The 26,910-nt window shown below is 42.8% G+C and overlaps 1 protein-coding gene across 3 annotated transcripts; it reads right to left on the minus strand.

Annotated features, from left to right (window-relative positions):
- Positions 1–224: 224 nt before the first annotated feature.
- OPTN (optineurin) lies at positions 225–16,620 on the minus strand. Of its 3 annotated transcripts, none has more exons than XM_048301774.1 (14): positions 16,519–16,620; positions 15,690–15,866; positions 13,832–14,034; positions 11,538–11,693; positions 10,471–10,547; positions 8,279–8,410; positions 7,074–7,155; positions 5,677–5,792; positions 4,871–5,020; positions 3,804–3,897; positions 2,992–3,150; positions 2,174–2,304; positions 1,354–1,433; positions 225–1,193 (listed from the first exon to the last, which is right to left on the minus strand). In XM_048301774.1, the coding sequence occupies exons 2-14, from the start codon at positions 15,853–15,855 to the stop codon at positions 1,072–1,074; spliced, it is 1,668 nt and encodes a 555-aa protein (XP_048157731.1). In that variant the 5' UTR covers positions 15,856–15,866; positions 16,519–16,620; the 3' UTR covers positions 225–1,071. The 3 variants fall into 3 exon arrangements, with proteins under 3 accessions (XP_048157731.1, XP_048157729.1, XP_048157732.1); XM_048301772.1 differs by having other exon boundaries at positions 8,279–8,413; XM_048301775.1 differs by lacking the exon at positions 8,279–8,410.
- Between the last annotated feature and the right edge of the window lie 10,290 nt (positions 16,621–26,910).

Here is a 26,910-nt window from a genome sequence, read left to right on the forward strand (position 1 = left end):
GAAAATAAGAATCCAGAATCTACAAGTGATAATTAGAACAGTGACAAAGTAAAAAACTTACACAAATTACAAGGGCAAAAAACAGATTGTCTCCCTTTTGTCGAGATAAAAGCACCTGGGAGGGCCAGAACAGAACTAATCCGCAACAGTTCTTTATACACAAGTTTTTCAGACATAGGAATTTGCAATCCTGTTTCAGTCTCCCAAGTATTCACAGGCATAGATAAATTTATAATTGTAATAGATTTATTTTGATATGTGAAAATCCACTATACTCTTTTAAAATTAGGTTACATCCATCTCAGTGCTTTCTACCACAATACTGTACAAGTTCAAATGCTTTTATTATAATAAAGAAAAATTAAGACAACATCATAAAAATTAACAGTTCTATAAAACCAAGTGACTTGAGAATACCAGGAGCTACATATATCAGACCTAGCTGATCCATTTTAAACCTTACCCACATCTGGCTAAAGCAAGAAGTTACATAAGCCATCGAAAATTTAACATCAGATTAGTATGGTCACAAGGGCAGCAATAAAATGGCCATCTGGAGGAAGAGCAGGGCTCACTTCAAATGTTCGATGAATACAGCACTATTCCATTTTGCTGAAAGCTTCTCGAACAGCTTGTTTCATGTATTAATTTCCTGGTATATAGTGTATGAGAGATGAAGTATTTACAGTCTCACAGTACTTTGAGTTGATCAGCAAATATCTCATCTCTCCTCCGACTTCAGTGATTGAGCCCCGTTCTGCAGGGCAGCCATAGAGCAGAGCACTTCAGGGGAATGTTCCTGAAAGATTTCGTAGCAGCAGACACACTGCGAGTTCTGTAGCATATCCATGTTGTTAATCTATGAAAACACCTTCCCTAAAGCAGATTACAACAAAATTAGTGACTACAGGGCAGGGGAAGAATAACCCTTTTCCCACTGTATTAATGAGAAAACCCCTGAAAAACTCCTTCACAGGACATAAGAGCTGAGCATTGTTTGAGTAAGAAAGAAAGAAACCCAAAGTGTTTGGCAAGTGAAATTCCAGAAGATGAAGAATTGGAGGGCATCACTCAGTTAATGCAGTCCATAACGTGAATCTGCAGAGTGTCCAAATCAGGTAGAATTTCTTCACATTTAGGACATGAATAAACTGAAATATTCTGCTGCTCTTGCCAGTCTTGACTATTGGTTCCTGCAAGCAGACAAGATGAATGATTACCTGTTGTATTACCTGATTTTGCTCTCTGCAGCCACCCAGCTGCCAGAACAGCCAGAGGGAAGCTGCCTGCAGCCAAGCAAAGCTGGTTTAACCTGAACCTGACCCCGAGAGCTGGAGAAGGTGCTTGCAGTACCTCTTTGGACAAGGTGAGGCGAGTGCTCCCGATCCGGCATCCTGGCTCCGTGGCGACTCTGCATCTCTGCCAGAGAGGTTCTGTGGAGAATAAACAAGTCAAGGGCTCTGAAAACAGACTCCTGTCAGCTGGTCATGCATTTAGTTCACAACTGATGCTCAGAAAGAGGACCTAGAAATTCCACTGCTTTGTGAGATCAGAGGCCTGCTGAAATCAGGGTCATGCAACTGACAGCAGCAGTGGGATTTGGGCAGCCACACACCTAGGGACCTAGGGCACACTTCTCTGGAAAGCTCCAAGGACTCTCAGCTGTTCAGGGAAAACTGCAAATTTGCTTAAAGCTATAACAAGTTATACCAGAAAAAGGGCTTAGTGTACAGTTAATGTGAAATGTAGCTTGATTCAACTACCACAGTACTCAGAACTGTGTACTCACCACTGCCTCCTGTAGAAGCAGCAGATATCCCTGGCACACAAGCAGCAAGATTAGCTGCAGATTCACTGCTAAAATTGATGCCCAGAACCCAAAGAAACTCACATGGATCAACAGGGAGAATTTACCAAGCATGAATCATCCCAAATGAAAACTTACTAAGGCGCCCAACTAAGAACTAACACACTTTACAGAGATTCTACCAGAAAATTAAAATGAGAAGTCAGCCAATTCACTTTTTTCCTCCTTTTAAATTCAAATTATGCAAGAAATGTATGAAAAGTTATTTGCCTTTCTACTGAGATGCTCGCAAGACAGTGTTGGTCAACTCCAATAGAGAGAGTAACAGGACAGTGCAAAGGCAGTTCAGCCAAAGTCTGTTCTCACCGGCTAAGATCCTCAAGGTTTTGCTGTTCTTTTAGCAGGTATGCCAGCTGGACAGCCAACTGCTCCTTCTCCTCATGGATCTTCTCTCTCGCTGCCCTCTCAGCATGGAAATCAGAACAATAAACCTCCATCTGATCAGAGAAATGAAATCAGGCTGAAAATTTGTAACTTTGACTAAAGTATATTCGTATATTACATGTCAAAATTACAAATCTGTATCATAACCTGCATCTACTCAAAACACCCACACACTGCAAAGCCAAGACCTGCACTTCTCACAAGGTGAAGGAGACGTAATTGTTTCTGGACTGTGTAAAAGGTACTCCGAGTGTCTTACCTGGGACACAGCTATTGCCCCTGCTGTACAGAAACAGAAACAAGGCACAGACAAGCAGTGAGGAGGTGACTTGACTTATTACACTGACAAATCTGTGGCTCACATAGTGGAAGCAGGCCAAGATGCCAGTTCTATGCCTTAAATGTGAGGCAAACCCTTTTTAGTCACTTAACACATGCTGGTTTGAGTAAAATCATCCCTAAAACATACGCAGTGATTCTTAAGCCAGTGGTTCTAAATACACATCTACTCCCAACTCCTGTTTGTTGTGCCAGACTCCAGCATACACAGCTCCTCCTACAGAGCCCAAGAATATAGTGGGTAAAGGCTCTGCAGGGATCTGCAAGGCAAGCCAAGTAAGGGGAATCATGCTTTGAAGTTGAGAAAACGTATTCAGTATTCCAGAGTGAGCCATTAAATACTTCCTGGTTTCTGAATATTGGATCGGGGAAGTAGCCAGTTTGTGAAGAAGAGCTGATACCTGAGCACGGAGCACAGACATAGTTTCAAGGTCCTCCTCTTGCTTAGCAATTAGCTGCTTCATTTCATCTATCTGGAGCTGCTTTGCAGCAAGGGCTTGTTCTGCCAACTCCACCTTTGCTGTCAGTTGTTCCACCACATCTTTATCCACTTTGTTCAGCTGCAAAGAACAACTGTGATTATGAGACGAACTCCAAATACGACCCTCCTCAAAGTGAATGTTTGCTTCTTACTCCTCCTGTCCTTCGAAAAGGTTCCAGTTTTGGTCACCAAAGGAGCTTGGACTAAGACAGCAGTGGTGACTGATATTTTTACCTTAAAGATTAGTTTTGAGCTTTCAAACTACACTGTATCAAGTTAAAAGACAACTCCCTAGTGGACATTGTAAAAGATGTTTTCCTAGTTTCTGAAATTACACAGAACAATCTGGCACTTCCATGGTGGCTCAGTTATTAACAAGACTTCATTGTGGCAGGCATTCTATTTAAGAATACAAAAATGTTTATATATTTACCACAATTTTTTAAGTGATGCTGCAGGAACACTGATGTGTCTATCACTTCTGTCTAAGGACTGGACTCTATGCTGAACTGCAGATTAGACCTTACACCATGGAAGGACTAATGTGTGAATAAAGTTCTCTGTAACTGACAGCACAGGATCTATGTTTATCAGAGCAGTGCTGCTATGTTGCATGTTATTATGTAGAAGGGATGACAATGGTTTCCTGCCCAAATTTGATCCTAGAGATGTTGTCCCATCCCTTCCCGCTCACCCCTAATTAATTATGATTTCTTCTTGTGATGAGTTTACCTCTTTGAGTTTCATTTCATCAATTTTTTTCATTGCCTCAGTGAGTTCTGGAAGGAGTTTGCTATATGAATCCTGGAGGTTATTGTATCTTGCCCTGTTTATGACAAGAAAAGAGATGAAGGTTTGAAACAATTCTTTGAAATCTAAATAATGTTAGAACTTTAAAAAAAGCCACTACTGGCTTCTTGCAAATCAATTTGCATTTCTGGTGAGAAAAAGTTATGCTCCATTTCTCAACATCTCTCTTCCAATGAGTTGTGTGCTGCTCTATCCATGGATTGAGTGACAATGAATGTCCTTAGTGATCATCTGCATTTCATATTGAAGAATCCATTACTCAGTATTTTTATTTGAAGCTCACAAATTCTGTTAAAAATGTAACACCCCTCTAAGGAAGACATCCAAGTCTTGACTCAGACTTCAGGTAAAGGAGAATTCATCAGAAAAACAAGACACAGACTCCAAAGATAACAAGCAGCTTCTGCAGCAGCTAGAAGATGTGTCCTTCAGGAAGTTCAACTTCTCTGAACAGCTTGGACCAACATTTTCACTCCTTACATGGACTACACATGAAAGGGAGCAGGGAGCCAAAGCAAACAGCCTCTCTTTACCTCAGCTTCACCACACACTTGACTCTCCTAGTGCAAACATATTGTAGGGATTGCAGACCTCTTCATTAATGTCACTTTCCCAGCACTGTCACCACCTGACTTGTCCCTGCTCTCCAGGATGTGTCCGCATTTACCCCTGCTAGTCCGTGGCACAGCTGTTGTCACTTCTCTGCTTCCTCCACTTGTATGTTACACCCAGCTCTATTCCACTTTTGACTTTATGATTAAAGGAAGATACAAGTCAGAGTTGACAGCTCAAGTATTCCTAAGTGAGAGGTTCAGTAGATGAAATAATACAGACTTCTACTTCATAATCTACAAACATAACATAGTTTCAAAGGGTGCAGGACACAAAAGTAGTACTTCAGATTCAATTCCCCTTTTGACCAGATTCCCTTGGATTTCGCTTCCTCACTGACAATACCTCCCTGGAATACAAAACCAAGTCATACTCACTTTTCTTCATGTGTCTTGGCTTGTTCCAGCTTGACCTCTGCCTGCATACTCTCCACCTGAAGTTCCAGCTTCTTGATGGTATATATTAGCTGCTGCTTCTCCTCCAATTCTGATGCAGCAGCCAAGCTTTTCCTTTCCAGTACCTGGCACCTGACAGAACAGGAAAAAAGGGTTGATCTCTCCTGTTCACCCTCTCCTGATGGATTCTTCCCACTAGGCATATAGTAAAAAGAGTATTTGTGTGGTCCACTTTAAAGGCTTATTTTGATGAAGAACACAGAAAGACAAAAATCAGTCTATACACAACCATCAGAAAGCACAGCTACCAAAACCAACACTTACTTTCTTACTATTATGAATCTCAAAGAACTGGAATTCGACAGGAAACTAAGCAAAAAAAGTGAGGGTCTTTTATAACCTACATAACTTCCTTCAAAACCCCAGACAGCTCAAGTGAAAAGGTCATAACCAGTTCCTTTGGCTTTTTGCCCTAAAGCCAGAATAAGGATTGATTCTAGGAAGGAGAAAACAGAAAAGATTTGCCTTTACATCATGAAAGGTTAAAACCTGAATCCTGTAATTCAAGGCACTGAGGTTCTATTTGTAGAACTAGGTTGGCAGCTCAGATTTTCTGACAATTGCTGTATTTCAGCATCTCTCCAAAGAAGGAGCATTCTTTTACAGCACTTCTACGAAACAGTTATTTAAGTTGATACTTGTAGAGCTGGTAAGTTTCCCCAGGTGGGAGTTGCCATGCAAGGATGTACTGGGTGTCATGACAGAACTTTTGCTCTTTGGAGCCTTACTTTTCTTGAAGTTTCTTCTGAATCAATTCTGCTTCTGTTAACTTCTCATGGGCTTCCTGGAGCTCTTTAAACAGAGCACAAACTTGCAGGTTCAGGGTTTCTACTTCACTGCCAACCTTTTAGAGAAAAATAATGAAAATTACATATGGACAATTCAAGATAGTAAAGCTGCAGGCTAAGAGATAAGCAGGAAGTGTTACTCTTTATCCAGAGAAAACAGCCTAAGCCAGTCTGCACAGTTCCACTCTACACTCAGTAATAAGGTCTCATCTACAAGGCTTTACAATTATTCCACACTGCCCCCCCACACTGTCCCACTAAAGACCTGCATTTTACCACAGGGGCAGGTAACATGAGTTCTGCTGACAACAGCCTCAGGAGAAACCCAACAGTGTAGATGGAAACGGCTGCCAGCACAAGCACAAGTGCTGACCTCAGTATCAGCACTTCAGTGAGGAGCTTTGGGCTCAGGGTGTAACTCAGGCAAAGTTGAGATAAGAGCACTGGGAAGCATTAATTAACTGAGTCATCATCTGCTTTCCCTAGGAAGGGCATCCCTTGGCCCAGCTGCAGACTGGTCTTGTTTAACCAATCCAGCCCTGCCTTGAAACACTTGCCCTGACCTTCAGAAGGGCACAGTTCTCCAACAGGTCCCATAGCATATTTCCAAGTCCCATGCGGCACTTCAGAAACCCATACACCTCACATACAGGCACTCTTCGTTGCCTGTATTATGCAGTTGCACTGAACCAACGAAGATCTCCAAGGCTATGGGATTGTATGCTCATCTCACACAGAAGCTTACAGCTGCAAGCACAGAAGTTTAAGCATCTGACTGGAGCTGAATCCCAACCCCAGCATTCTTTCAAACCCTTAACTGAAAACATCAGGACTAAGTTTTTGCCTGGAACTGTGTCTCAATCCAAGATAGTTATGCCCTGCCATTGTAATCCCACTAAAAAAATGAACAAACCTAAAGCAGGTGCCATATGAGCTCCACATTTAAAGTCTGTTTTACAGTGTACTGCCACTGGATTCTGATCCAAAAGCTGACCTAGGCAGCAGTGAGGAAATTCACCTAGTCTAGATGATTTCTGGAGGTAGAAATTACTGTATTTCTCTCTGTTTACTGGGCATGGCCAGGGCAATGAGGTATAACTGCAGTTATGCCAAGTCTCCCTAATACTTGGCCACCAACCCCACCCCTTTGTAGTGGCTGGTGTAATTTGGAACCATCTCTAAGATACGTAGTGGAGAGTTCAATGTTCACTTCCATTTCCTGTGCAGGACAATTGCCCCTTGCTCCATGAGTGCAAGAGAAAATCTAGACCCTGAGGTTGCTGACCCCAACAGGTCAGCTGTATGTTGTTATATCTTGGCTGCAGACAGGTACTTACAGCTTCTGAACTCTCTTCTTCCTGTTCAGTTTGTGTCCCACTCTCCAGGCAGCTTCTGGTTTCCTCCTCCAGCTTTGACAGTCTGGAAAACAGAAGGAGCCAATAATGATGGATTTGGCTTATGTTTCAGGTGAGATCATGACTATGCAAGGATTTCATGCAAGTGATGTACTCTCTCTGTAACATGAGAGCCACAAAAAAGCACAAGGCAGAATGGAAAGCACAGACATGCAGGAAGACCTGCACAATCATGGGGGTTCTTGAAGAACACAGGACACTGTGTACATTTAATTAAAATGAATGTGTAAGTCTGCAGGTGTGGTGAAGGTCATGACATTCAGTCCAAAGGGACTGATTTTTGGTACAGTCCAAAACTGCCAGCTCTTTGGAAATAGGTCAGTCTGTTCACTGAATCCAGTGATTAATATTGCCTCTGGTTTTCAGTGGTATTTTCAGGGGCTGAAGTTTCTAAAAATTGTTTGGTTATGGCTCATTACCTCTTCTAGGAAGACCACATAGAAGCAATTACTGTGACACCAACCTTTCATAGTAGATAATGTCCAGGAAGTCTTATTTTGTCTCTGTGGAGTGGGGATCTGGAACTGCTTGAGGAATTTACCACTCCTGAACAGTCATGCTGATTTATATCCACAGAACTGAGCTGAGACAGACCCTCATGCAGGTCTCACTGTGAAAAATCTCTCTTAGACAAGTTTGGAATGAAACTTATTTTATACATTTCTAAGGAGCTTTTGCAAGCTCACATACTGCTAAATGTAGCCTACCAATATCACGAAGAGGACTGTAATCCTGTTTTAGATACAGTGATTTGGTTAAGGCCCCACACAGAGATGATTCATACAAAACGAAACTGTGGAGGAGTGAATGGAGAGAACACCCTCAACTAGTCATCATATCTTTCTGAATAACCTGGGGATAGTTCAAATCCAAGGGGAAATGGGCAATTTGCCTTGATCTGTGGTGCTTCAGGAAATCAAAATAAATTCTCTTTTGCCCATGGAAGAGAACCTGTGATTTATCCCTATAAGGACAACCACAAAATGTTACTACAGCTTAGTGCTCAGGAATTTCCCCATCCAAATCACACTGATATTTCAGCTCGTTGCTGATCATTCAGAGACTTGGTAACTGGAGCAGCCCTGAAAGAAAACAGCTCCAAATGTTACAGTGCACCTACTTCATACCTCTCTTTGTGATCCTGCAGTTCCTTCTCAAGTTTTTCCCTCTTCTGAGTTTCATTTCTAAGGCAGCAGAGCAGCTGGCTCACAGTTAGCTCCTCAGACTCCAAATTCTTAGATTCATCAGCAGATTTGCTCCTGCTTCAAACCAAACCAGATGTAAATAAAAACAGCTATCCCTTTAGCAGAGCACTCCATTAACCCTAATGCTGGGATCCAGTCTGAGAGGCCACCATTTCACACAATGCTGAAAACCAATGCTCTGAGCAAACAGCTCATTCCCAATTCCCAAAAGCCAAGACCAGTAGCCACAGCCTCTCTGTGTGCAAATGAAGGGCTCAGGCAATTCTCTTCCAGCTGGGGGAACAATTTAGCACTTAAGCAAGGAAAGCAAAAGCAGTCATGACAATACAAAACCCAATGCACTTATTCTGACCAATTTTGCAGCCCTTTCTGCAAAATGCTGCTGTCTCTTCCTACAAACATTTTTTTACAATAAAACATGGAACATTTCTTATCTCTGCCTCGCTCCTTTACAGGAAAAGAAAGCATATCCTACTAAAAATGGTAATCAGAAATCACTTTTTCAGAAAAAATCTCTTTAATGTTTCACTCCTCACATTTTATAGCTCTTCTCAAAATCATATTATGCTACTGAAAAGTGAACCAGAACAAATACAAAGCTCCTAAAAATAGGGTAAGTGATAAACTACTGTATTCCATTACCTCCATTTTTACGGCCATCTAAACAGAAAGTCAAAATCCCCAAACTATATGGAAGATAGGCAAGTTATACTATGCATTTCAGAGTCTCAGCTGTAAAACGGCATGTGTTAAAAACTTTGCTTTTGTAGTTCAGAAAACAAAGCAAAGCAGAGTCTTCTGTGTGCTCCTGAAAACTAGAAGCCTCTGGTGAGCAAAATTCGATACCCGAAAGACAGTGTTCAGCCAGGATATTTTAAGTAAATAACTTTTATCAGGGGATTTTTAGTGTAGTTCTACCCTTACAGAAATAAATCCATCTTGAGTGGATCACATTTCTTTGAACCTGTTAACAGCACCCGTCTAAAGTTTCAGTGCTGGACAAAGACACGTGGTGACACTGGAAATATTTTAAGAGGTACGTATGTCCCCTGTTCTTGTAGATATGGCCCAGATTCTCCTCCAAAGGTAAGTAAGTCCCACAGGGAATGTCTTCTCATAATCAGTGTTCTCACAAGCCACAACTAACAACAAGCTTAATACTTGCAGCCCAGTCTGTGGTCAGCAACTCTCTCAGTTTCATCCACAACTGTAATGCTTTTTTTTCTCTCCTCTTTCAACTTCTTAACTGCATCCTGAGGGACAAGTTTCTATGATATTACATTGAAACACTGTTCTCCCTTGCAGTGACATAGGAAGTGACAACTTGTACATGGAGCACAGCTTTCTGGCTTGCTATGTCCTTAGCATTTTCCATATCCTTCCCTTTCAAAAGCAAAGGCACAGAGTAAATAAGAGTTCAGCCAAAACCACCTAGCTGCTAAATTGGGCAGTACCCAAACTGGAAAGTTTAACAGTATCAGTTGTCTATGTCCACAAGGAGTAAAGGTTCAGCCAGGGGCAAGAAAGTCCCTTGTGTCCTAGAGCTGATGTAAAGATCAAATTTTGATAAGTAACCTGAACAGAATGCTGGTATCTTAAACCCAGTGACCTGAAAAGCAAGGACTATATTATTGCACTGTGTGTCTACCCCATCATAGATACACTTCATACCAACCCCACACAAACAGGGTCAGATCTGAAACACTACAAGACCTCTAACTCTTACCAACATCAATATAATTTGGTAGAGGACAGATACTCTATTAGATGGTCTCCAATGATTAGGAAGGAAGAAGTCCCTGCAACATCTATCTTTGTCATTTCTGTTTGGTCTCCCTTAAAAGCCTGAAGAGTTGGCAAGTCAGAATGTCCATAAATGCCTGGCCAACTGACCAGAATATGCATTCCCTCTTGTCAGCTAGGAAAAATTGGAAGGAAAAATGTCAGAGAGCTTCCACATGCTAGGAAGGTAGAGCTACTGCAATGGAGGGGTGCAAAGCTAAAGAAAAAGAGGATTTTCCAGCACATTCCTCATAGAAAGAAGTCTCCTTACATTGAAAACAAAACCCGAGGCAAAAGTCTGAATCACACACATCACACAAGAACCTACGTACGTGTAGACAGCATCATTACTGGGCATTTCACCACTATTCTCTTGATGTTCCTTTGCAGTTCTATTTATTTCCCCTTCCTAGGAGAGAAAAAAACACGATTAGCTTGGTATTTGTACTAAGCAGGACAGAGTTTTATTTATTTGAGTTAAGGAATGAAGAAAAACAGGGAGAATTGCTATCTTGGCAGTAGAGATAAATAAAAAACTCCTACAGATCATCTTCATGTTTGGAAATTCTTGATTTAAATACTTCCTGTAGCTCTTCCAGCTTGATCAGAGAAGAGGAACAACAATGAGATTTCCCTTTCTCTATTCATCAGCAACTTCCACAGCCACTCTCCCCTGTGAGGATGACTGGGCACCACACAGGAAGTCAATGGCACCGCAGGTGACTTTCAATATAAGCCTAGAAATCACTCTCCTGCCTCCTAAAGAACCACTCTTCTTTCCCACTACAAACCCCACCCCTTGATCTTTGTAGCCCAAAGGAGAATCCTTCTAGCAAAAAAAAGAATGCACCCCTGAGTTTTATCTGACAACTCCAAAGAAGTTTTAATTAAATTATTTTAATTTCTTGTTGCACCTCTACTTTCCAGAGAGAGGATATGGGGGATAGAAGGATAGCAGAGGCCTGCATTTTCACATTTCAGTTTGCCTGTGAAGATTTTCCAGATACAAGAGCTGCAAAATAAGTACATATTTATGCCTCTAGGGAACACTCTATAGAGTTTTGCATTTAATTTTGTTTGCCTGCATCTCTACCTATCCGTCAGTAGGAAGTAAGCCCCATTCTCAAAAGAAAATACCCCCTGTCTATGCACAGGTGTTGCCCCTTAACAAAACATAGCACTGATGTTCCCAGAAATTCCAACTAAGAAAAAACTTAACATTTTTAACTAGTGCAATAGAGACTATCTATGAAATTAATTTACTTAGAACTTTAAAGAGGAAGGACTTTACCACTACATTTTGTAATACACAAGTGTTCCACAGCAGGTAGTGTAAGAGACCAAAGAATCACAAAACCTAGCTGCAGGTTACTGTGTTTCTTTTATTCCCTATACTTACGTTCATCCCAATCTCCACAAAGGAATCCTCTGCTGAGATGTTCAGCTTGACCTGCAGCTCTGAAATGATGGCGAGCAGATCTGCCTTCTCAGCCTGGAGCCGCTGCACCTGGGACTTCAGCTGCCTCACTTCCTTCTCAGGAGCCATGCAGCCCTCCTGGGATAAACACACTCCGCATTAGCCAACCAAAAGGGAACACCAGCCAAGGAGCACAGAACCTGAACACAACTGTGTTCTACATCCCTTCTTTTCTGTTCAGGCTTGCCTGGGAAAACCCACTGTACAGACCTCTAAACTATGTTTTGGTTCACTCAACAGCAAGAAGTCTAAACTATAAAACCAAGTTAATCAAACACTGGGGATCATGCTGCTGGAAAACATGGGACTGGTTCTCTCAATGCACAGACAATTAGGATGTAAATTTTTGCCTAAATCCATACCCTTTGCTACCACATAGGGTATCAGCCAACCTCCACAATTATTGCATTTTTTCACCCATATCCCTATTTTCCCAAATCTAACTAAGATTCAAGGGAGAAAAGACCAGTGGGCAGCGAGTTTTTCCACATGCCCCATTCTTAGCCTTTCCTCACCATGTAACTTCTTTGTACCCCATTTCCATGTATAAATCTCTTCAATTCCCTGACTTTCACACAAAGTCCTAGATCCCTTCTACAAAGTCTCTGTTCCTCACAGATTCTTCCACACTTCTCTCCTTCCAGTCATGACCATCTCCTTTGCCTTCTGCCTGTTCCCTTTCTCTAGGATACTCAAAACCCTCTCTTAAGCTTCTACATAACCAGCAGGACTCATTTTTCCCTCTCATTTGAATGCCGCTCCCCATTATGAAACTTTCCCTGTGAGTTTGTTTCTTCCTCATTTTGTAATCTGAGCCTTCCACCTCCTGATAATGCCTTTATTACACCACATACCATCAATGCAAATTCTGGACAATTCCTGGAGTCTGAATTACATTCTAAGCTATGATTATGCTGAATCTCCAAATTATCTCTATGCTGACAGTGTCTCTCATCCCACAATAGCACTCTCCCTCTCTGACCTCTTGCTCCCTCTGATTTTGTGCTTATACTGTAAGAGGATGCATTTAGAGTCAGTTCCAGTGAAAGAGAGATTTTAGATTTCTCAAGCAGGCTGGAAAAGCATTCAAAGTGCAAGTTCTACAACAGGTAGAAGGATTATAAATCCTCTACTTTTCCTTAAAAAAAAAAATTCCAGATTTAGGAAATTCTGAATGATTTATGAAATCCTGAATTTTCCTGACAATCCTGAAACAGAACTTTCAGTCTGTAAAGATTGTGTAAGTAATACTTACACAATCCCACTATTTAAACGTGACTTTCCTCCCCCTTGCATCTTCTGAGTTTATTGGCCAATTTTGATTTACAGGCTGAAACATTTCTTACTGAGTTCCATAAAACAGTCAGGAGAGGAAAGGATAGTTTACTAGTGACTCTGTTGAGAAAAACGTTAATACACTCATCCTTCATCAGACAACAGAGAATCCACATGAGTCCTGGAGGTACCAGACACCAGAATGCATCAGTTTGGCTCTGCATGGAACTTCTTGTTAAGTAACTTTTCACATGACCATGTGGTACACAAAGCAGGTTTTGTTTTGATCGGCTTTGCCCACAGACGCCTTCAGTACCACCTGCAAAATGTTGCCTGGCTACTGTGCAACCACCTGCAACATTAGAAATTATGTGTAACAGAGCCAAAGGCAGGACACAGAGAGAAAGCTCAGTCAGACTCAAATGGAGTAGCAGAAGCACAGATCTAATCTGACCTCAGACTTCATAAAAGAAGACTGATAAAATAAAAATAGATGGCACATAATTTTTTTTTGCTTGTTTATGTGTCAGCTTCTCCCTGGAAACATGCTCTTGGGAACACAATACAAAGCAATTAAATGATCGTGAGAGACAGATAATCTAACAAGCAAAGGGAAGGATAAAGTCAAGAGATATCCAAGAATAAATGAAAAATCAGCAAGAAATGCTAATTCTTATTTATTAGGTAAAAAAGTTTAATTATTGTTATTAAAAGTTAACGAAAATGTAAATTATCTGATAATTTTCTGTTACTAGATTTTGAAAGGCCTCACTTTATAGAGTAAGTCAGGTCAAGACCATTTGTCAGAGCTAAGGATAAAAATGAGGATGTTAACAAATCTCCAAACCTTTCAGTGTGATGAATCCTAGAATCATAGCACAGACTGAATGCTCCAGACTTTCAATTCATAAGCATGTCAATCTAACCAATTCCTTATTTACCATTTCAGCTCCTTCTTCTCTTTCCTTTAAGCTCTGAAGTTGCTGCTGTAGCTGTTCATTTTCAATGCACTTGGCCTGCAAGCACTGCTTTGCCTCCTTAAACTTTAACTCATAAAATTCTCGTTCTTCTTTCTGCTTCTCTCTCCAGGTGGAAAGTTCCTCATAACGGTCCTTCATAGCTTGGTTGTGCAACTTCATGGCTTCTAAATGGCAGCCAGAGACAAGACATTGAATCACGTTAATACTGTCCATGAAACAGCAGATTTCCACTACACTGAGCTCAGCATTCTTCAGTATCAAACGGGTTGGCAATAATTGGGTATGAAATGTGAGCCTCTGTCTGGCGTACCTCAAATACCAAGCCAAAACTAAACTTATCATAGTCCCTTAGCACTATAATAAATAGCTTTAAATCCACTGCTGAGATCACATGCCCACACTCACTGACTTCTTGACTTTTTCCTAAACCAAGAAGTCAAAAAGGATTGTTCACAAGAGGTATTTGGTAACTTGCTGTGTGTGGTATTTACATGATCAGCCCAAATGAAACTGCTGAACTGAGCTTCTGAAACTACTGAGACTTGGCAGGGAAAACATCCTAGACTGGTAAAGTACTGCCTGGAAACAGATACACGTGCTATCAAATCAAATGCCTCAACTATTCCCAACAATGCCCTCCTCCAACATTTGGTTAAGATTCAATTGCAAGCACTGAAAAAATACACCAAGCAACTTACAGCCAAGTCAGTTCCCTGTATGTAACAAAGTCAGTGTGAAACAGTATCAGCCTTACTATTGAAAAATGCTTACAAGATTTTTAAGCAGAGTCAATGAAATTATTTTACACATGCTTTTTTTAAAGTAAACAACTCAAAGCTGGTTGCTTAAAAATCCTTTATACTTGTATTTTCCAGTAACTTCCATTATGTCCTGATGTCATACAATAAACTGTCCATGAATCCTTCAGCTTATGAAAAAAAATGAAGTCTGGAGAATGATTCTACAAGTTACAAGTTACAGCAGCTGTAAATATGTCCCAGAACATTATCTTATATTATATAGGCCTTTTTAGCAAAATACCAGAGGTATTTCTACAAACAACTTTCCTGCTAGATACCTATGAGACAGAGAACTTGGACCAGGTCCAAAAATGATTCAGGAGAAATTTAAACACTAGTGTAAAACCACAATACAGCAAATATATGCTGTCATATAAACAGTAAGCTACCTCTGTCTTTTACACAGAAAATTCTCAGATCCCCTGGGTTTTGCTCCAACCATTTAAAGAAAAAAATAAGTGATACCTAAATTCCTGGGATCCAGAAACAAATCTATCTCACCTGAAGGACTCAAATCATTAGGGATTTTCAGGGAAAGCTACTGGTTTCTCCCAGATGTACCCTGCCATAGCCACCACTCCTTTTTGAAGGACGGAAGGTACAGTACCCACCCCTCCTGATGCAGCTTTGGCAAAATGTTTGTAATGGAGCCAACAGTTCTACAATACAAACCAAAAAAAGCTTTTAGAGGTTGATGAGCGAAAAGACATCACAGGAAGAGATTTTTCACATCACTTCCAAAAATACACAGTGCTATACTGTTTATATATAAAAAAATCACCCTTACACTGAGCTGTTCTCCCCCTAATCTACTACACCAATTCAATCTGATGTGTGCTACCAAATATCCTATTGATGTGTCTTATCAAACTGGCATTATCACTTGCAGAGTTGTTTATACGTGAGTGCTACCCAGCAAGGACAAATGAGCACAAAATTCATACACATAGGACAAAACACATGCTTCAGAAGAGACTTGGGGCTCTTGCATCTCAAGACCAGCTCACATATGCATTCACCTTTTAACTCATTGTTCTCAGTGATTAATTCTTTCATCTGCTGCAACATCTCTTCTGGGGTGTAGGTGTTAAGGGCTGGGGCAGCCATGCTGTCCACTCCATTTTCCATTTTACTCTTGGAATGCTCTCCATTTTCAGCAGGACAGTCCTTCAACTTGCTGGACATCTCTGAAGCAGCTATTTCAAGGTTTGCCAAGAGAAAACTCTCAATTTCTTGCCCAGTTGTAAAGAAAGCATAATCACACACTCATTAAACACATAAGCCACGTGCCTTGTCACAGCACACAGGCACCTTCAATCCCTCTGACCCCGCTACACCGAAGTATCCGTGAGCCTAGGTTAATCCTCCATGGGCCTAAACCGCATGATCGCCAAGACATCTTTCGGGCCAACCTACCCTTCCTCAGCCGCCCATCCCTCTGGGAACGAAACGGGACTCCCGCCTCACCCACTCCCTTCCCAGCCCTGACAGCACACGGGCCCCGCCGCCCGCCCGGCCCTGTCAGCGCCCCGGCGCCCTTTCACGCCGAGATCCCATTTCCGCTGATTTTTAACTTTCATTTTCGCTTTCTTGTCCCCTTTTCCCGTTCTCCGGCACACCCCGCTGCGGTGCTGGGGAGGCTACGGCGCCCGCACCCGCTGCTGCCCAGGCACGGCCGCTCCGTCCCTGGGCCACAGCGGCCCCCGGGAGCCGCAAAACGGCGCTTCCCCGCCTTGCCCTTCCCTCCCGCAGGCCCACCCCGGATCCGCCGAGTCACCGGGCGAGCCCGGCCATGCCGACCGCCGCCCCCCGCTCTGGGCTGGCCTCAGGGACCCCGTCCCCGCTCACCCCTCACGGCGCGCCCATGGCAGCAGCGGCCCCGCTCAGCTGACGGACGGACTGCCAGCCCTCCCCCGCCGTCCCCGCCTCCGCCACCTCCTCCGCGGGGACTTCCCAGCTCCGCGCCTCCCACCTCCCGGGCACCCAGCGTTCTCTGCCGGCTGCCGCCCTGAGGTTCGCCGGCCCAGCGGCAGCGGGAGCCAAGTGCTCCGTGGAGCAGCAGGGTCGTGTGGGGAGCACACCCCTCAGGGGAAAAAATCCTGCGGGTCGATGAGGTTGGAAAAGATCTCTGAGATCTTCGAGTCCAGTTCATGACCGAACACCACCGTGTCAACCAGACCATGCCACTGACTGCCACGTCCAGACTTTCCTTAAAAAACTCCAGGGACGGTGACTCCACCACCCCCCTGGGCAGCCCATTCCAATGTCTAATCACCCCTTCTGTGAAGAAATTCCTTCCAACGTCCGACCTAAGCCTCCCCTGGTGCAGCTGGAGGCCATGTCCTCTCATCCTGCCACTGGTTAGCCAGGAGAAGAGCCCGACCCGCACCTGGCTACACTCTACTGTCAGGGAGTTGTAGAGAGTGATACGGTCACCCGTGAGCCTCCTTTTCTCCAGGATGAACAATCCCAGCTCCCTCAGCTGCTCCTTGCAGGACTCATGCTCCAGCCCCTTCCGCAGCTCCACTGCCCTTCTCTGGACCCCTCCGGTACCTCAATGTCCTTCCTGAACTGAGGGACCCAGAACTGAGCACAGTGCTCGAGGTGTGGCCTCACCACTGCCCAGTACAAGGGGGAGGAATGGCTTCTCCTGGCATGAGGCCTGAAAGACAGGATCCAGAGGTGGGTATGAGGTGAACAAAAGGGAACATTATTGCGCAGGGCATTTTAGTGATTTTTGCCGCAGGATCAAATCAATTAGGAAGTGGTTTGCCATGCTGTGGGGATATAGTCCATTAATGGCTGTAAAACGATGTGGCTGGATGTGGTATCTGGCCCTGGAAGCCTTTAAATGCCAGATTCCAGGGATGAGGTTAGCTGGGGTTGTTCACCCTGCACAGCCCCAGAGCTTGGTGACTGTGCTTAGCAGGATGCAGGCCTGGGAATACTTCAACTGCCTGTTCTTAAGTAATAAAGCCAACCATGATGTTTTGGTTCCTTCATTTACAATGTGAAAAACTGTATCCAGTGTAGCTAAAATGTCTGTTTCCAATGTGAAAAATACCAATGTTTCATTAAATAACCACACGGCTCAAAAATAAGCTCTTTTGATTTGAAAATGCTGCTTTGTCATCTCCTAGGAGATGTGAACTGTCTGTTGTTTAATGAAATCGTGCCTTTCCACGGGCTGGTCTTCCCAGCTGCCCTTCAAGTGCCGCAGCCAGGGATTCCCCAGCCTGAGGGATAGAAGTAAGGTGCCCCTTGGATGGTGGATGGTGGACACTGGCAGGGAGCAGTCCTTCTACAGGTTCAATATTTAAACAGGGTGCAGCTTACAAATCTCCCAAGAAATAAAGCAAGCAAACATTTGGGACCACCTACATGGCAAAGAGTAGGTCTGATAGCAGATTTATGCATGCTGAGCCCACAATCCATGTGCTTTTTGCTTACACTGCTAATGAACAGAGTCTGTCTCCTTGTAGGTACAGTGAGATCTTCTCTGCATGAGGGAGCGTGATCCTGGAATTACTGTCATCTCCCATCACTGCGTCTGTGACTGGATGTTAGGCAGGAGTGTATGGGAGTTAGAGGAGCAATAAAGAAACCTTCTATGAGACTGAGGAACAGAACTTCTGGCAGCTCATCATGGCTTTTTATTTGAGCTCTGAGCTAAGTTCTTGCAGACAGTAAGACCTTACTGTGTGTGCAGCAAAGAAAATTGAGTTTTACTTGTCAGAGGAGTTTAAAGAAACATTTGCTATTTTTTTACACTCCTGATAGCTGTTTTCTCTCAGTAATCCCAGGTCTGGTTTTAGTACCCAGAATTAATTTTTGGGAACAGATCTTATTTAAGCCACAAATACCCAAGTTTTGGGGGAGCAATTTAGCTTTTCAGTGTGTGCTTCACTGTCAGTAAGATTTATGTATCTCACAATTCTTTGAAGGGATCCAAATGCAAGAACAGTCCTTGCTTGCAGTTGTAAAATGGAGGTGGGTTGCCTGGAAGCAGAAGTGATATATCTGATTCTAATTGGAAGGAAACACTTTGCTTTTTAAAAGCCAAAGAAAAATTAGAGTCCCTGTAGATATGGAAAGGAGATAAATAACCAAAGAGACCTTGTGTAAAATAAAAATATGAGACAATTTGATTTATTTACATGAAAGAAAAAATGGCGTTTATTTAAGGAAGATTAAAGTGTTTGCATAGAACTCCTGTTGCATATCAGCCTTGTGGGAATACAAGGGATAAAGCAATTGTTTGGACCCACCTGTTTTATTCAGATTTTTTTCCTCCAGTTTCTCATGTGTTGAATCCTTTTGTCCATTCTGCAGGTTACAGGTGACACACAGAAATGAAAAGTGTGGGCTCTGTGTAGGAAGAAGATCTGTTCTGGCTCTCCTGGCGAGTGATCTGAATTTCTGGGCTGAATTAGAAGTAGCCCATCTATCTGTGCTGTATGGCACAGGTAATAAATATTTGGAGGTATGAGGTTTGAAATTGTCCAGCTTTCTCCAAACCACTCCATAACATTTGTTTGCAAAAATAGACATTGGTCAGCTCTGAGTCTGAGGGCTCAGATGCAGTCAAGTTACTTAAAAAATTTCCTTGTGGCAGCTGAGCCATGGAAACAGTCTTTGTGTACCCCCTTACTCCGTAGCAAATGTGGGATAATTCAGTTTAACTGAGTCTGAAAGGATGTGCTAAATTACCACATTGGTCTGGGCTAACAGCTTAGATACTGTTTTTGCAGTTTTCTGGGAGCTGAGTCCTGAGAATCAGCCAGGTCTTGAACTTTGGAAAGCTTTGATACAAAGAACCCCTCTCCATGAATATCTCTACATATATACACTCAGGGCTTATGATTTATCCATCTCTCTGTCTGTCATGGATTATGTGGAATTCGTGCCTCTGACTCTCTTATGCTGGCTTTACTTTTCCTGTCTTTCTTGTCTCAGCATTGCCTTCCTGACTGTTGCTGCAGTAGCTGCTGGAAACTCCTGATTTTGGCCAGGATCCCATAGATAATGTACAGACATAGCCCAAAAACTGACTCCTCTCTGAGGACACAAGGAATATGCACTAGCCTGGTCTGGATCGCTTCCTCTGAGCAGCTCAGGTGGCTAAAGAGGCTTTGCTTTATTCTGCCACACAGCTATCTGCAGGTCTGTGGAAGAACTACTAACCTTGATTAATACCTGGGCCTCTTGCCAGCATAAATGCTGGAGTGTTTGCTGTGACTTCAGATTTGCTGATTAAGCTTAATTTCCAACTGACAGGTGATTTGAAAACACCATAAAGATATGTTCCTTGCAGGCTTTGAGCAGATTAAGTGGGGGAGAGGGGCTGTTATTTCTGTGATGAATGTCACCATAACCTAGAGAGAAGTAAGATAATGAAATACATTCATTTCTTCCAACAATTAAGTGCTACCATGGCCTGGAGAGGGCTCAGAGCCAGCTGGTAAAGTTTACATTAAGCAGTGTCAGGCCTTAGATTATCATCTACAGTAAAACAGCTACAAAGAGCATGAAAGTCAGGTGTATGATCTGAATGTTTATCTGCCACCGACAGATGGTCTGACATGTTAAATCTGAGATCATTGTGGATGTTTGATTATCAGTCCAGTATTGAACCTATCACTATTGCTGTTGATACTGTTCTTACCTTCCAAGGGAAAAATCGTCAAAAAGGAAGTCCAGGAAGCCAAAAGATGACAGAAATAAAACAGTAGAAAAAAAGTGACCCAAGGTCCTGTTTTCAGTCTAATAACCCTGCTGTGGGCAGGATGCATGAAGCAAAGGTAGTGCCAAAGAATGTGGCTAACGAAGTGCTTTTGGCCTGTTCTGCAAGTTTAATGCAGTGTGTTGTGTACCTCTTTCCCTCCCACATACAGCCAAATGGATATCTTCTTTTACAACTGCAGTTATGTAACACTCCCGTGCAATGACACAGGAGAGGAAAGAAGCTCTAGTACAACTTCTAGGTGATCTAATGCAGAGACTGCTGGCATGTAGGGAAATTGTAATATCACAGTTTTATTTTTCAGACTTTTTCTTCCTCAAATGAGTTGCAGTTTGATTGTACCAAGTTGCTGGAATTCCTCACCAGCAGCTCTCTTTTCTTTCTTGAAACCAACTTGTTCTGTTGCCAGTCAAAAATATTATCTGTAATTTTTTTTTCTAATAAATTTAGTGATTTGAGTCAAACTAGCAAAAATATCCCACTTATCCTCAGTCTAGCAAGAGCAGCAGCCATGGAAAGAACTCCACGCTATTTCCTCTAGGTACCTGGCCCTGCATTAGGAGCTCTAATGACAAAGTAATTTTCTGCCTGTCAGTAAGATGTTTTAGACCTTTTGCAGAGAAGAAGAGCAAAATGTTAACTACAAATCTGGTGGGTTTGCGATTCTATGTCTGTCAGTGCAGAAGAGATTAACTGACATCCACGGATAGCACTGTAGGATCCTTGTTCAGGCTGTCTTCTGACCACTGAGCAGATACTGGTGTCAACTCAGGATGCAGTACATTTCACTCAACAGCTGCCGTGCCAAAAATAAGATGGATAAATGTGCAGAAAAGCTAAAAAACAAACTGACCACCGCCCTTGTTTTTTCTTTCCAATAGATGGCAGCAATTCTCTTTCCAGATCATCATTGGTTGAACAGGTCAGGAGCTCCAGAATACCAGTAGAGTTTAAAAATACAAGCATGTATGCCCTTTTCTTTTGCTCTTTCTGAGTGTGAAATTTGCACTAAGAAGGCAGTGGACTGGGAAAATGTCTGAAGCTCTTGGAATGTGGCACTGCTGCCAAGTACAGCCGTGCCAGGAAAACACAGGCAGATCAACGAGCAAACATGGCCCAGGGCTCAGAGATGGGGGAGGGAGGTTTACTTTTGACTAAGGATGGTCAAAAGTAAAAGTGGGACTATTTCAGGGTTTAATTGAGAAGGAATTGGAGAGCCATGGAAGAGGGGAATGGAATGTGAGGATTCCGGGTCAGATGGAGAAGTCTCAGCCAAGGAGCAATGATAGTGCACCTTGTGGAGGAAGAATCACACACAGTGGACTGTCCAGAACAGCAGACTCCCCTTGGAAGAGGTGACTTCTTAATGTTTATATAAATCTTCAAGAGGAAATTAAACCAGGATGGAGCTGAGGAAGCCTCTATTCAGAAAGTACTGTGGCAAAAATCTCTCACAGATAAGACTGTTTTCATTATCCTGAAATGCACCTGTGTTTGTCATTAGAACAGAACAGCTCCACACCACCATATGGGCCATGGGGAGGGATGAGCTAGGCTCCCATCATACATTATGACAGAAATAAAGCATTGCTTCCTGGCTGCAAAGAGATGGTCAAAATTAAAATATTTGGATATAATACTGTTTTAAATGTAAAAAAGCATTATATTATTTTAGAAACATTATTTTTAAAGGCATAACTCTCAACTATAGCCTGGAGGCAAATGAGTTCTTCATTAATTTTACCACTTAAATCCTTTTTTAAAATCTCTTTCTAATGTTTTCAGTCATACACACCCCTTATTTTGTTTTTACCTCAAATGTCTTGCTAGCATTTTTGGTTGAAGAGCTCTTTGACTCCACAAGCTGCTTTCCTGCTAAATGTGGAAAATGTCACTCTGGTGGGTTGTGTAATTGCACTCATCACTATTTCTCTTTTTACACAGTCTGGAGGTAGGAAATAATGCTACCCCGGTGAACTGAGCTGCACTGGCATTTTTGATGGAATGCAGCAAAGACAAACCACTAGGAGCACAATTCCAGAACATTATGGAGGTTGTTACAATACAGAGTTTCCCAATAAGAGACTCCAGATCACACTCCTGATAGGAGGTAACTGGGTTCTTTTCTAGAGCATCTTCTGGGTCTACAAGTCATGAACCCTCAGCAGTACTCCAGAGGATGTGCGACCATATCCTCATCTTGCTCTTGAGATGCTGTGCCTTCTACTGGGTGGAAATGAAGCTTGCAAGCACGTGTCATAAATTGCAGTATTCCCCATATCATTTAAGAGATATTTTCGAGTTGCAGCCTTGTCTTGTCTTTGTGATAACTGTAGGAATACCCTGGCATATCTGGGAATATAGCTCCTGCAAGGAGGCTTGGAGTGCAAGGTGTTTAAGCCTGTTTGAGATAGCACTGCTATTGAAAGAAGTGCAGGTGGAGACATACGGACAACTAGATCAGAGAGAACCAGGCCAGAGGTTTCTTACATGGATCAGTTTTTACCTAAAACAGTTTCACTTGTGCTGACTCAAAACATGCTCACACGGTTTTGGTGGAAGGCTGGGGAGAAGTAGCCTTGGACCTGTTGGAACAGGTCCAGAAGAAGGCCATGAAAATTAACAAAGGGCTGAGAACCTCTCCTGTGAAGACAGGCTAAAAGAGTTGGTGTTGTTCAGCCTGGAGAAGAGAAGGCTCTGGGGAGACGTTAGTGAAGCTTTTCAATACTTAACAGGGGCTTGTAAGAAAGATGGAGAGAGACTTTTTAACAGGACCAGTAGTGTTGCAACGGGGATGTTGCAACACATGTATCAATCAACAAGGCTCATGGAAAAGAAATATAAGGACCAATTCTTGATAGGTGTTCCAGAGATGTTTATGTCTCCAGCCCATGGCCGAGGCTCTGCTGAGGAACTGCAGCAATCACAGGACCCGAGGGTCCTTACCCGCACAGGGAAACACAAAACAACCAATGGGGAACGAGGCTGACCAGGGAGCAGGGAAACATCGTGCCTCCCTTCAGGGCCCCTCTCTCAGGACCACATGGCAGGGGGGAAGGGACCCCGACACAGTAGTGACAGGATAAAGGAAAACAGTTTAAAACTGAAAGAGGGTATGTTTAGAGTGCACATCAGACTAATATTTTTTTGCAAGGAGGGTGGTGAAACAGGGGCCCAAGTCAACCAGAAAAGCTATGGATGCCTCATTGCTGGAAGTATTCAAGGCCAGGTTGGATGGGGCTTTAAGAAGCCTGATCTAGTGGAATGTGTTCCTGCTTATGGCACTTGGAGTGTGGTGAATACTGGGAATAATTTGGTTTGCAAGAAAAAGTACAGAAGGAGAATTTTTCTGAGGCTATTTGAGGCAGTAAGCTCAGACTGAAACTTTGTCAGAAAACAAAGTGCTTTTCAGACAGCTGAGGGCGCTCAGCACTTCTTAAGTGAGGTTGGTGTTTTGCAGGTCTGTGCTTTAAGTTACAGCGCTAAAATGCTTGAATCAAAGATAGTGCTGCTGGTGAGCAAAGCCTGGGTAGGGGCTCAGGGTCCAACACTGCCAACAGCTGAAAAATGAAAGACCTAGAGCTGGGTAAATAACAGCTTATTTAATGATGCCTTGAAAGAACTGTCTGATCTCTGAATTCCCCTTCTGAAGCAGCAAGGTTTTGTTTATTTATTACAATTTCAAGTAGCACCATAAAAGTAGAACTGGAGAAAAATGTTAGGCTTATATACCTGGATATTTATATTCTGGTCATGTTCTGTCAGTTTCCTCTCATCCTGGTTTTATCCTTGTCACTGAGATCTGCTTCATGGCATGACACACCTTTGCCAGAATCATCACCTATATCTGTCCCGAATTTTCCATGAAATGGCCTCTCTTGTGGAATCTGCATTTTGGGCACATCTGTTCAGGTCTGGAAAAAAGACACACTGATTTCATTTCACCCAGACTATGATGCATGATTCTTTTTAGGGATTTTTAATATAAATCAGATTTCTCTGGATTCTCATTTATCCTGCATTGATTTTTGTAGCTTACTCAAGCTTCTTAAAATAGTTCTGTGGTTTTTGTTTATTCACCACTTTTTATTAGCAAATCCTTAATTCCTTAGTGCTTCTAAAGCTTCTTAGGGCACAAAATAATGCTTCTGATTTGTTAACTCTTATTATTACGTCTTGTGGTATGAATAAAAATTAGTGTACTTTGATGAAATACACTTAATACATACGCTTATTTTACTAAAGTCAAGTAATTACTGCAACTAAAGTCTTGCTTAGTTGGATACCTCATGTCTTTAGAAGAAAGGTTAATCTACTTATTGTGGCAGTCATTTCTCTAATTTTTTCAGCTCTAAAGGGACATCTTGGCTTAGAAAGGTAAGGATTTTTGTGTCAGTCAATTGCCTTGTTTTCATCCACAGAAACTTTGATTTGCATTTTCAAGCACTGGTAATTAAATTAAAGGACCCGTGACTTGCAAAGTCATTTGACATTGGGCATGTAACTCATCTCTCTTAGGTACACGTGTGCATGGTGAATTCTCCCCAAGTGGAGATAAACTGTCTTACTTTAGGGTTTGTGTATGACAACGTGACTGTGATAGTGTCTCCTAACTCGAGCAGTGCAGAGCGTCAAGGCAAGGCATGGGCTGGCTCATTTGTTTTGTTCAGGTGCCCTGGCACCTAAGGCTCTACATTGTGTCATGGAACAAATGTCTTCCTCTTTGTCTCCTGTGACCACACAGCCAGGCTGCAGCTGGCATGCGACCTTCAGGAGGGATTTCCCTTTCATCCCTGAGCACAGGACTTGGCTCCTGAGCTACCCAACTCCTCGGTTTCCCCACTGAGGGATGAAGCACACAGAAATGATGCTGCAGAGAAATGGCAGAACACTTTTCTCTTGTCCCATTACACCCTTCACTGAGAAAACATCATTTCTCAGTACTCATAATGTGGGATTCCCAACTCATCTCAGCATTTCCAGTCAGATAAAAAATGGCTTTGGCAACACATTAGGTTCCTTACGGTAGAGCCAAGCAGCACAGGGACCATCCATTTTCTCCACATGAAGAAATACCTGGATATTAAAGGGAGAGACATGCAGAAATCAGGTCCAGCTGCCTCATGAGATGCAGACTGATACCCAAATATCAAATGGTTGAATGCGTGTTTCTGCCTGTCAGCTCTGCTGGGGGTGATTCAAACTGGATTTCACAGGGCAAAGCCTGCGGGTATTCCCAGGGGCAAGTGATCTCTCTCGGATATTTCCTACTTAACGCGTTGTTTATCTTTGGCCGGGTGCTCTAGGCAGCACCATAACTATCAGACCCAGGGGGCTGTTTGAAGGGCATGCACCTCTGGGTAGGTCAGTGTCTCACAGGTGTGACTCATGAGGTCTGTGGGATGCAAGAACACAAGACAGAGGCATTTTATCCCTCCTGCCAGCCTTTCTCCCTCCCTCTGCAACTTTTATCCTCTCTTTTCAGCCAGGACCAGATCCAGGTGGGGTTGGTGGCTCTGTAACCAGCTACTCTACTGGAGCCAGACTGCGCTTCTTGAATCAGGCAGCCTTAATGGCAAGTCAGGGAGGGGATGGATGCCACAGACAGCCACCACTCTGAATCCCTGCGGCTTCCTAAAGTGACAGCCACGGAACAAAGCAGATGAGGGAGCAGACCTTATAATCAGGTTTACAATTTGATCAATTATTATCATAGCTGCAATAAGCTAGTTACAGAGATGGGAACAAGCTGGTGTCATTAGAAAGCCAGCTATAAAAAGTGTGTTTCTAGACATGCTGAATTGTGTGAGGACAGAGAAACAGCCTATTAAAATATCTTGTTAAAACACAGGTTGTAGCCTCAAAGCTAATGCTTGCTTTATATGTGCTTTATTTTCCCCCTCATTTTCACTTACTTGTTTCTTTGCTCTCTTTTTAAAGGAATATTGTTTTATTTAGGTAGATTATTGGATAATGTAGTGTACAGGAGGTAAACACTTGTGGTTACTTCTGTTTGCTCAGCTCCCTCAAGGTGAACAGGACATGATGCAGACCCAAACAGGAACGCAGGCAATTTCTTTGCAGTAATTCCTGTCATAGAACCATAGAATATCTGGAGTTGGAAGGGACCCACAAGGATCATTAAGTCCAGCTCCTGGCCCTGCACAGGACAAGACCAAGAATCCCACCATGTGTCTGAGACTGTTGTCCAAGCACTTTTTGAACTCAGGCTTGGTGTTGTGACCTCTTCCCTGGGGAGCATGTGCCCAACCACTCTCTAGGTATGGTGTTTACTGTCTCACTTGCAGCCATCTCTTTTAATTTCTTTGTTTTTCTCCAGCTACCTGATTTTTTCTGGCTGGCCATTGGGTTAGAGGGTGCAAAGGAGAAAGGATACCTGACCTTAACTCTGTGCTGAAGAGGAAGAAAAGTCAGTCTTGAGCTTGATTGCATTACATCACAACTTCTGTCTATTAATTTATGCAAGAGACTGTGGA

This window comes from Corvus hawaiiensis, chromosome 4, assembly GCF_020740725.1.
Source record: "Corvus hawaiiensis isolate bCorHaw1 chromosome 4, bCorHaw1.pri.cur, whole genome shotgun sequence".
NCBI lineage: Eukaryota > Metazoa > Chordata > Aves > Passeriformes > Corvidae > Corvus > Corvus hawaiiensis.

Excerpts from the sequence above, each read along its gene's own strand:
- OPTN (XM_048301772.1), bottom strand. The coding sequence starts at position 15,855 with ATGTCCAGCAAGTTGAAGGACTGTCCTGCTGAAAATGGAGAGCATTCC. Across the intron at positions 10,548-11,537 it reads TTGTGGAGATTGGGATGAAC|GAAGGGGAAATAAATAGAAC; the intron begins GTAAGTATAGGG and ends TTTCTCTCCTAG. Across the intron at positions 1,434-2,173 it reads AACCTTGAGGATCTTAGCCG|AACCTCTCTGGCAGAGATGC; the intron begins GTGAGAACAGAC and ends TATTCTCCACAG.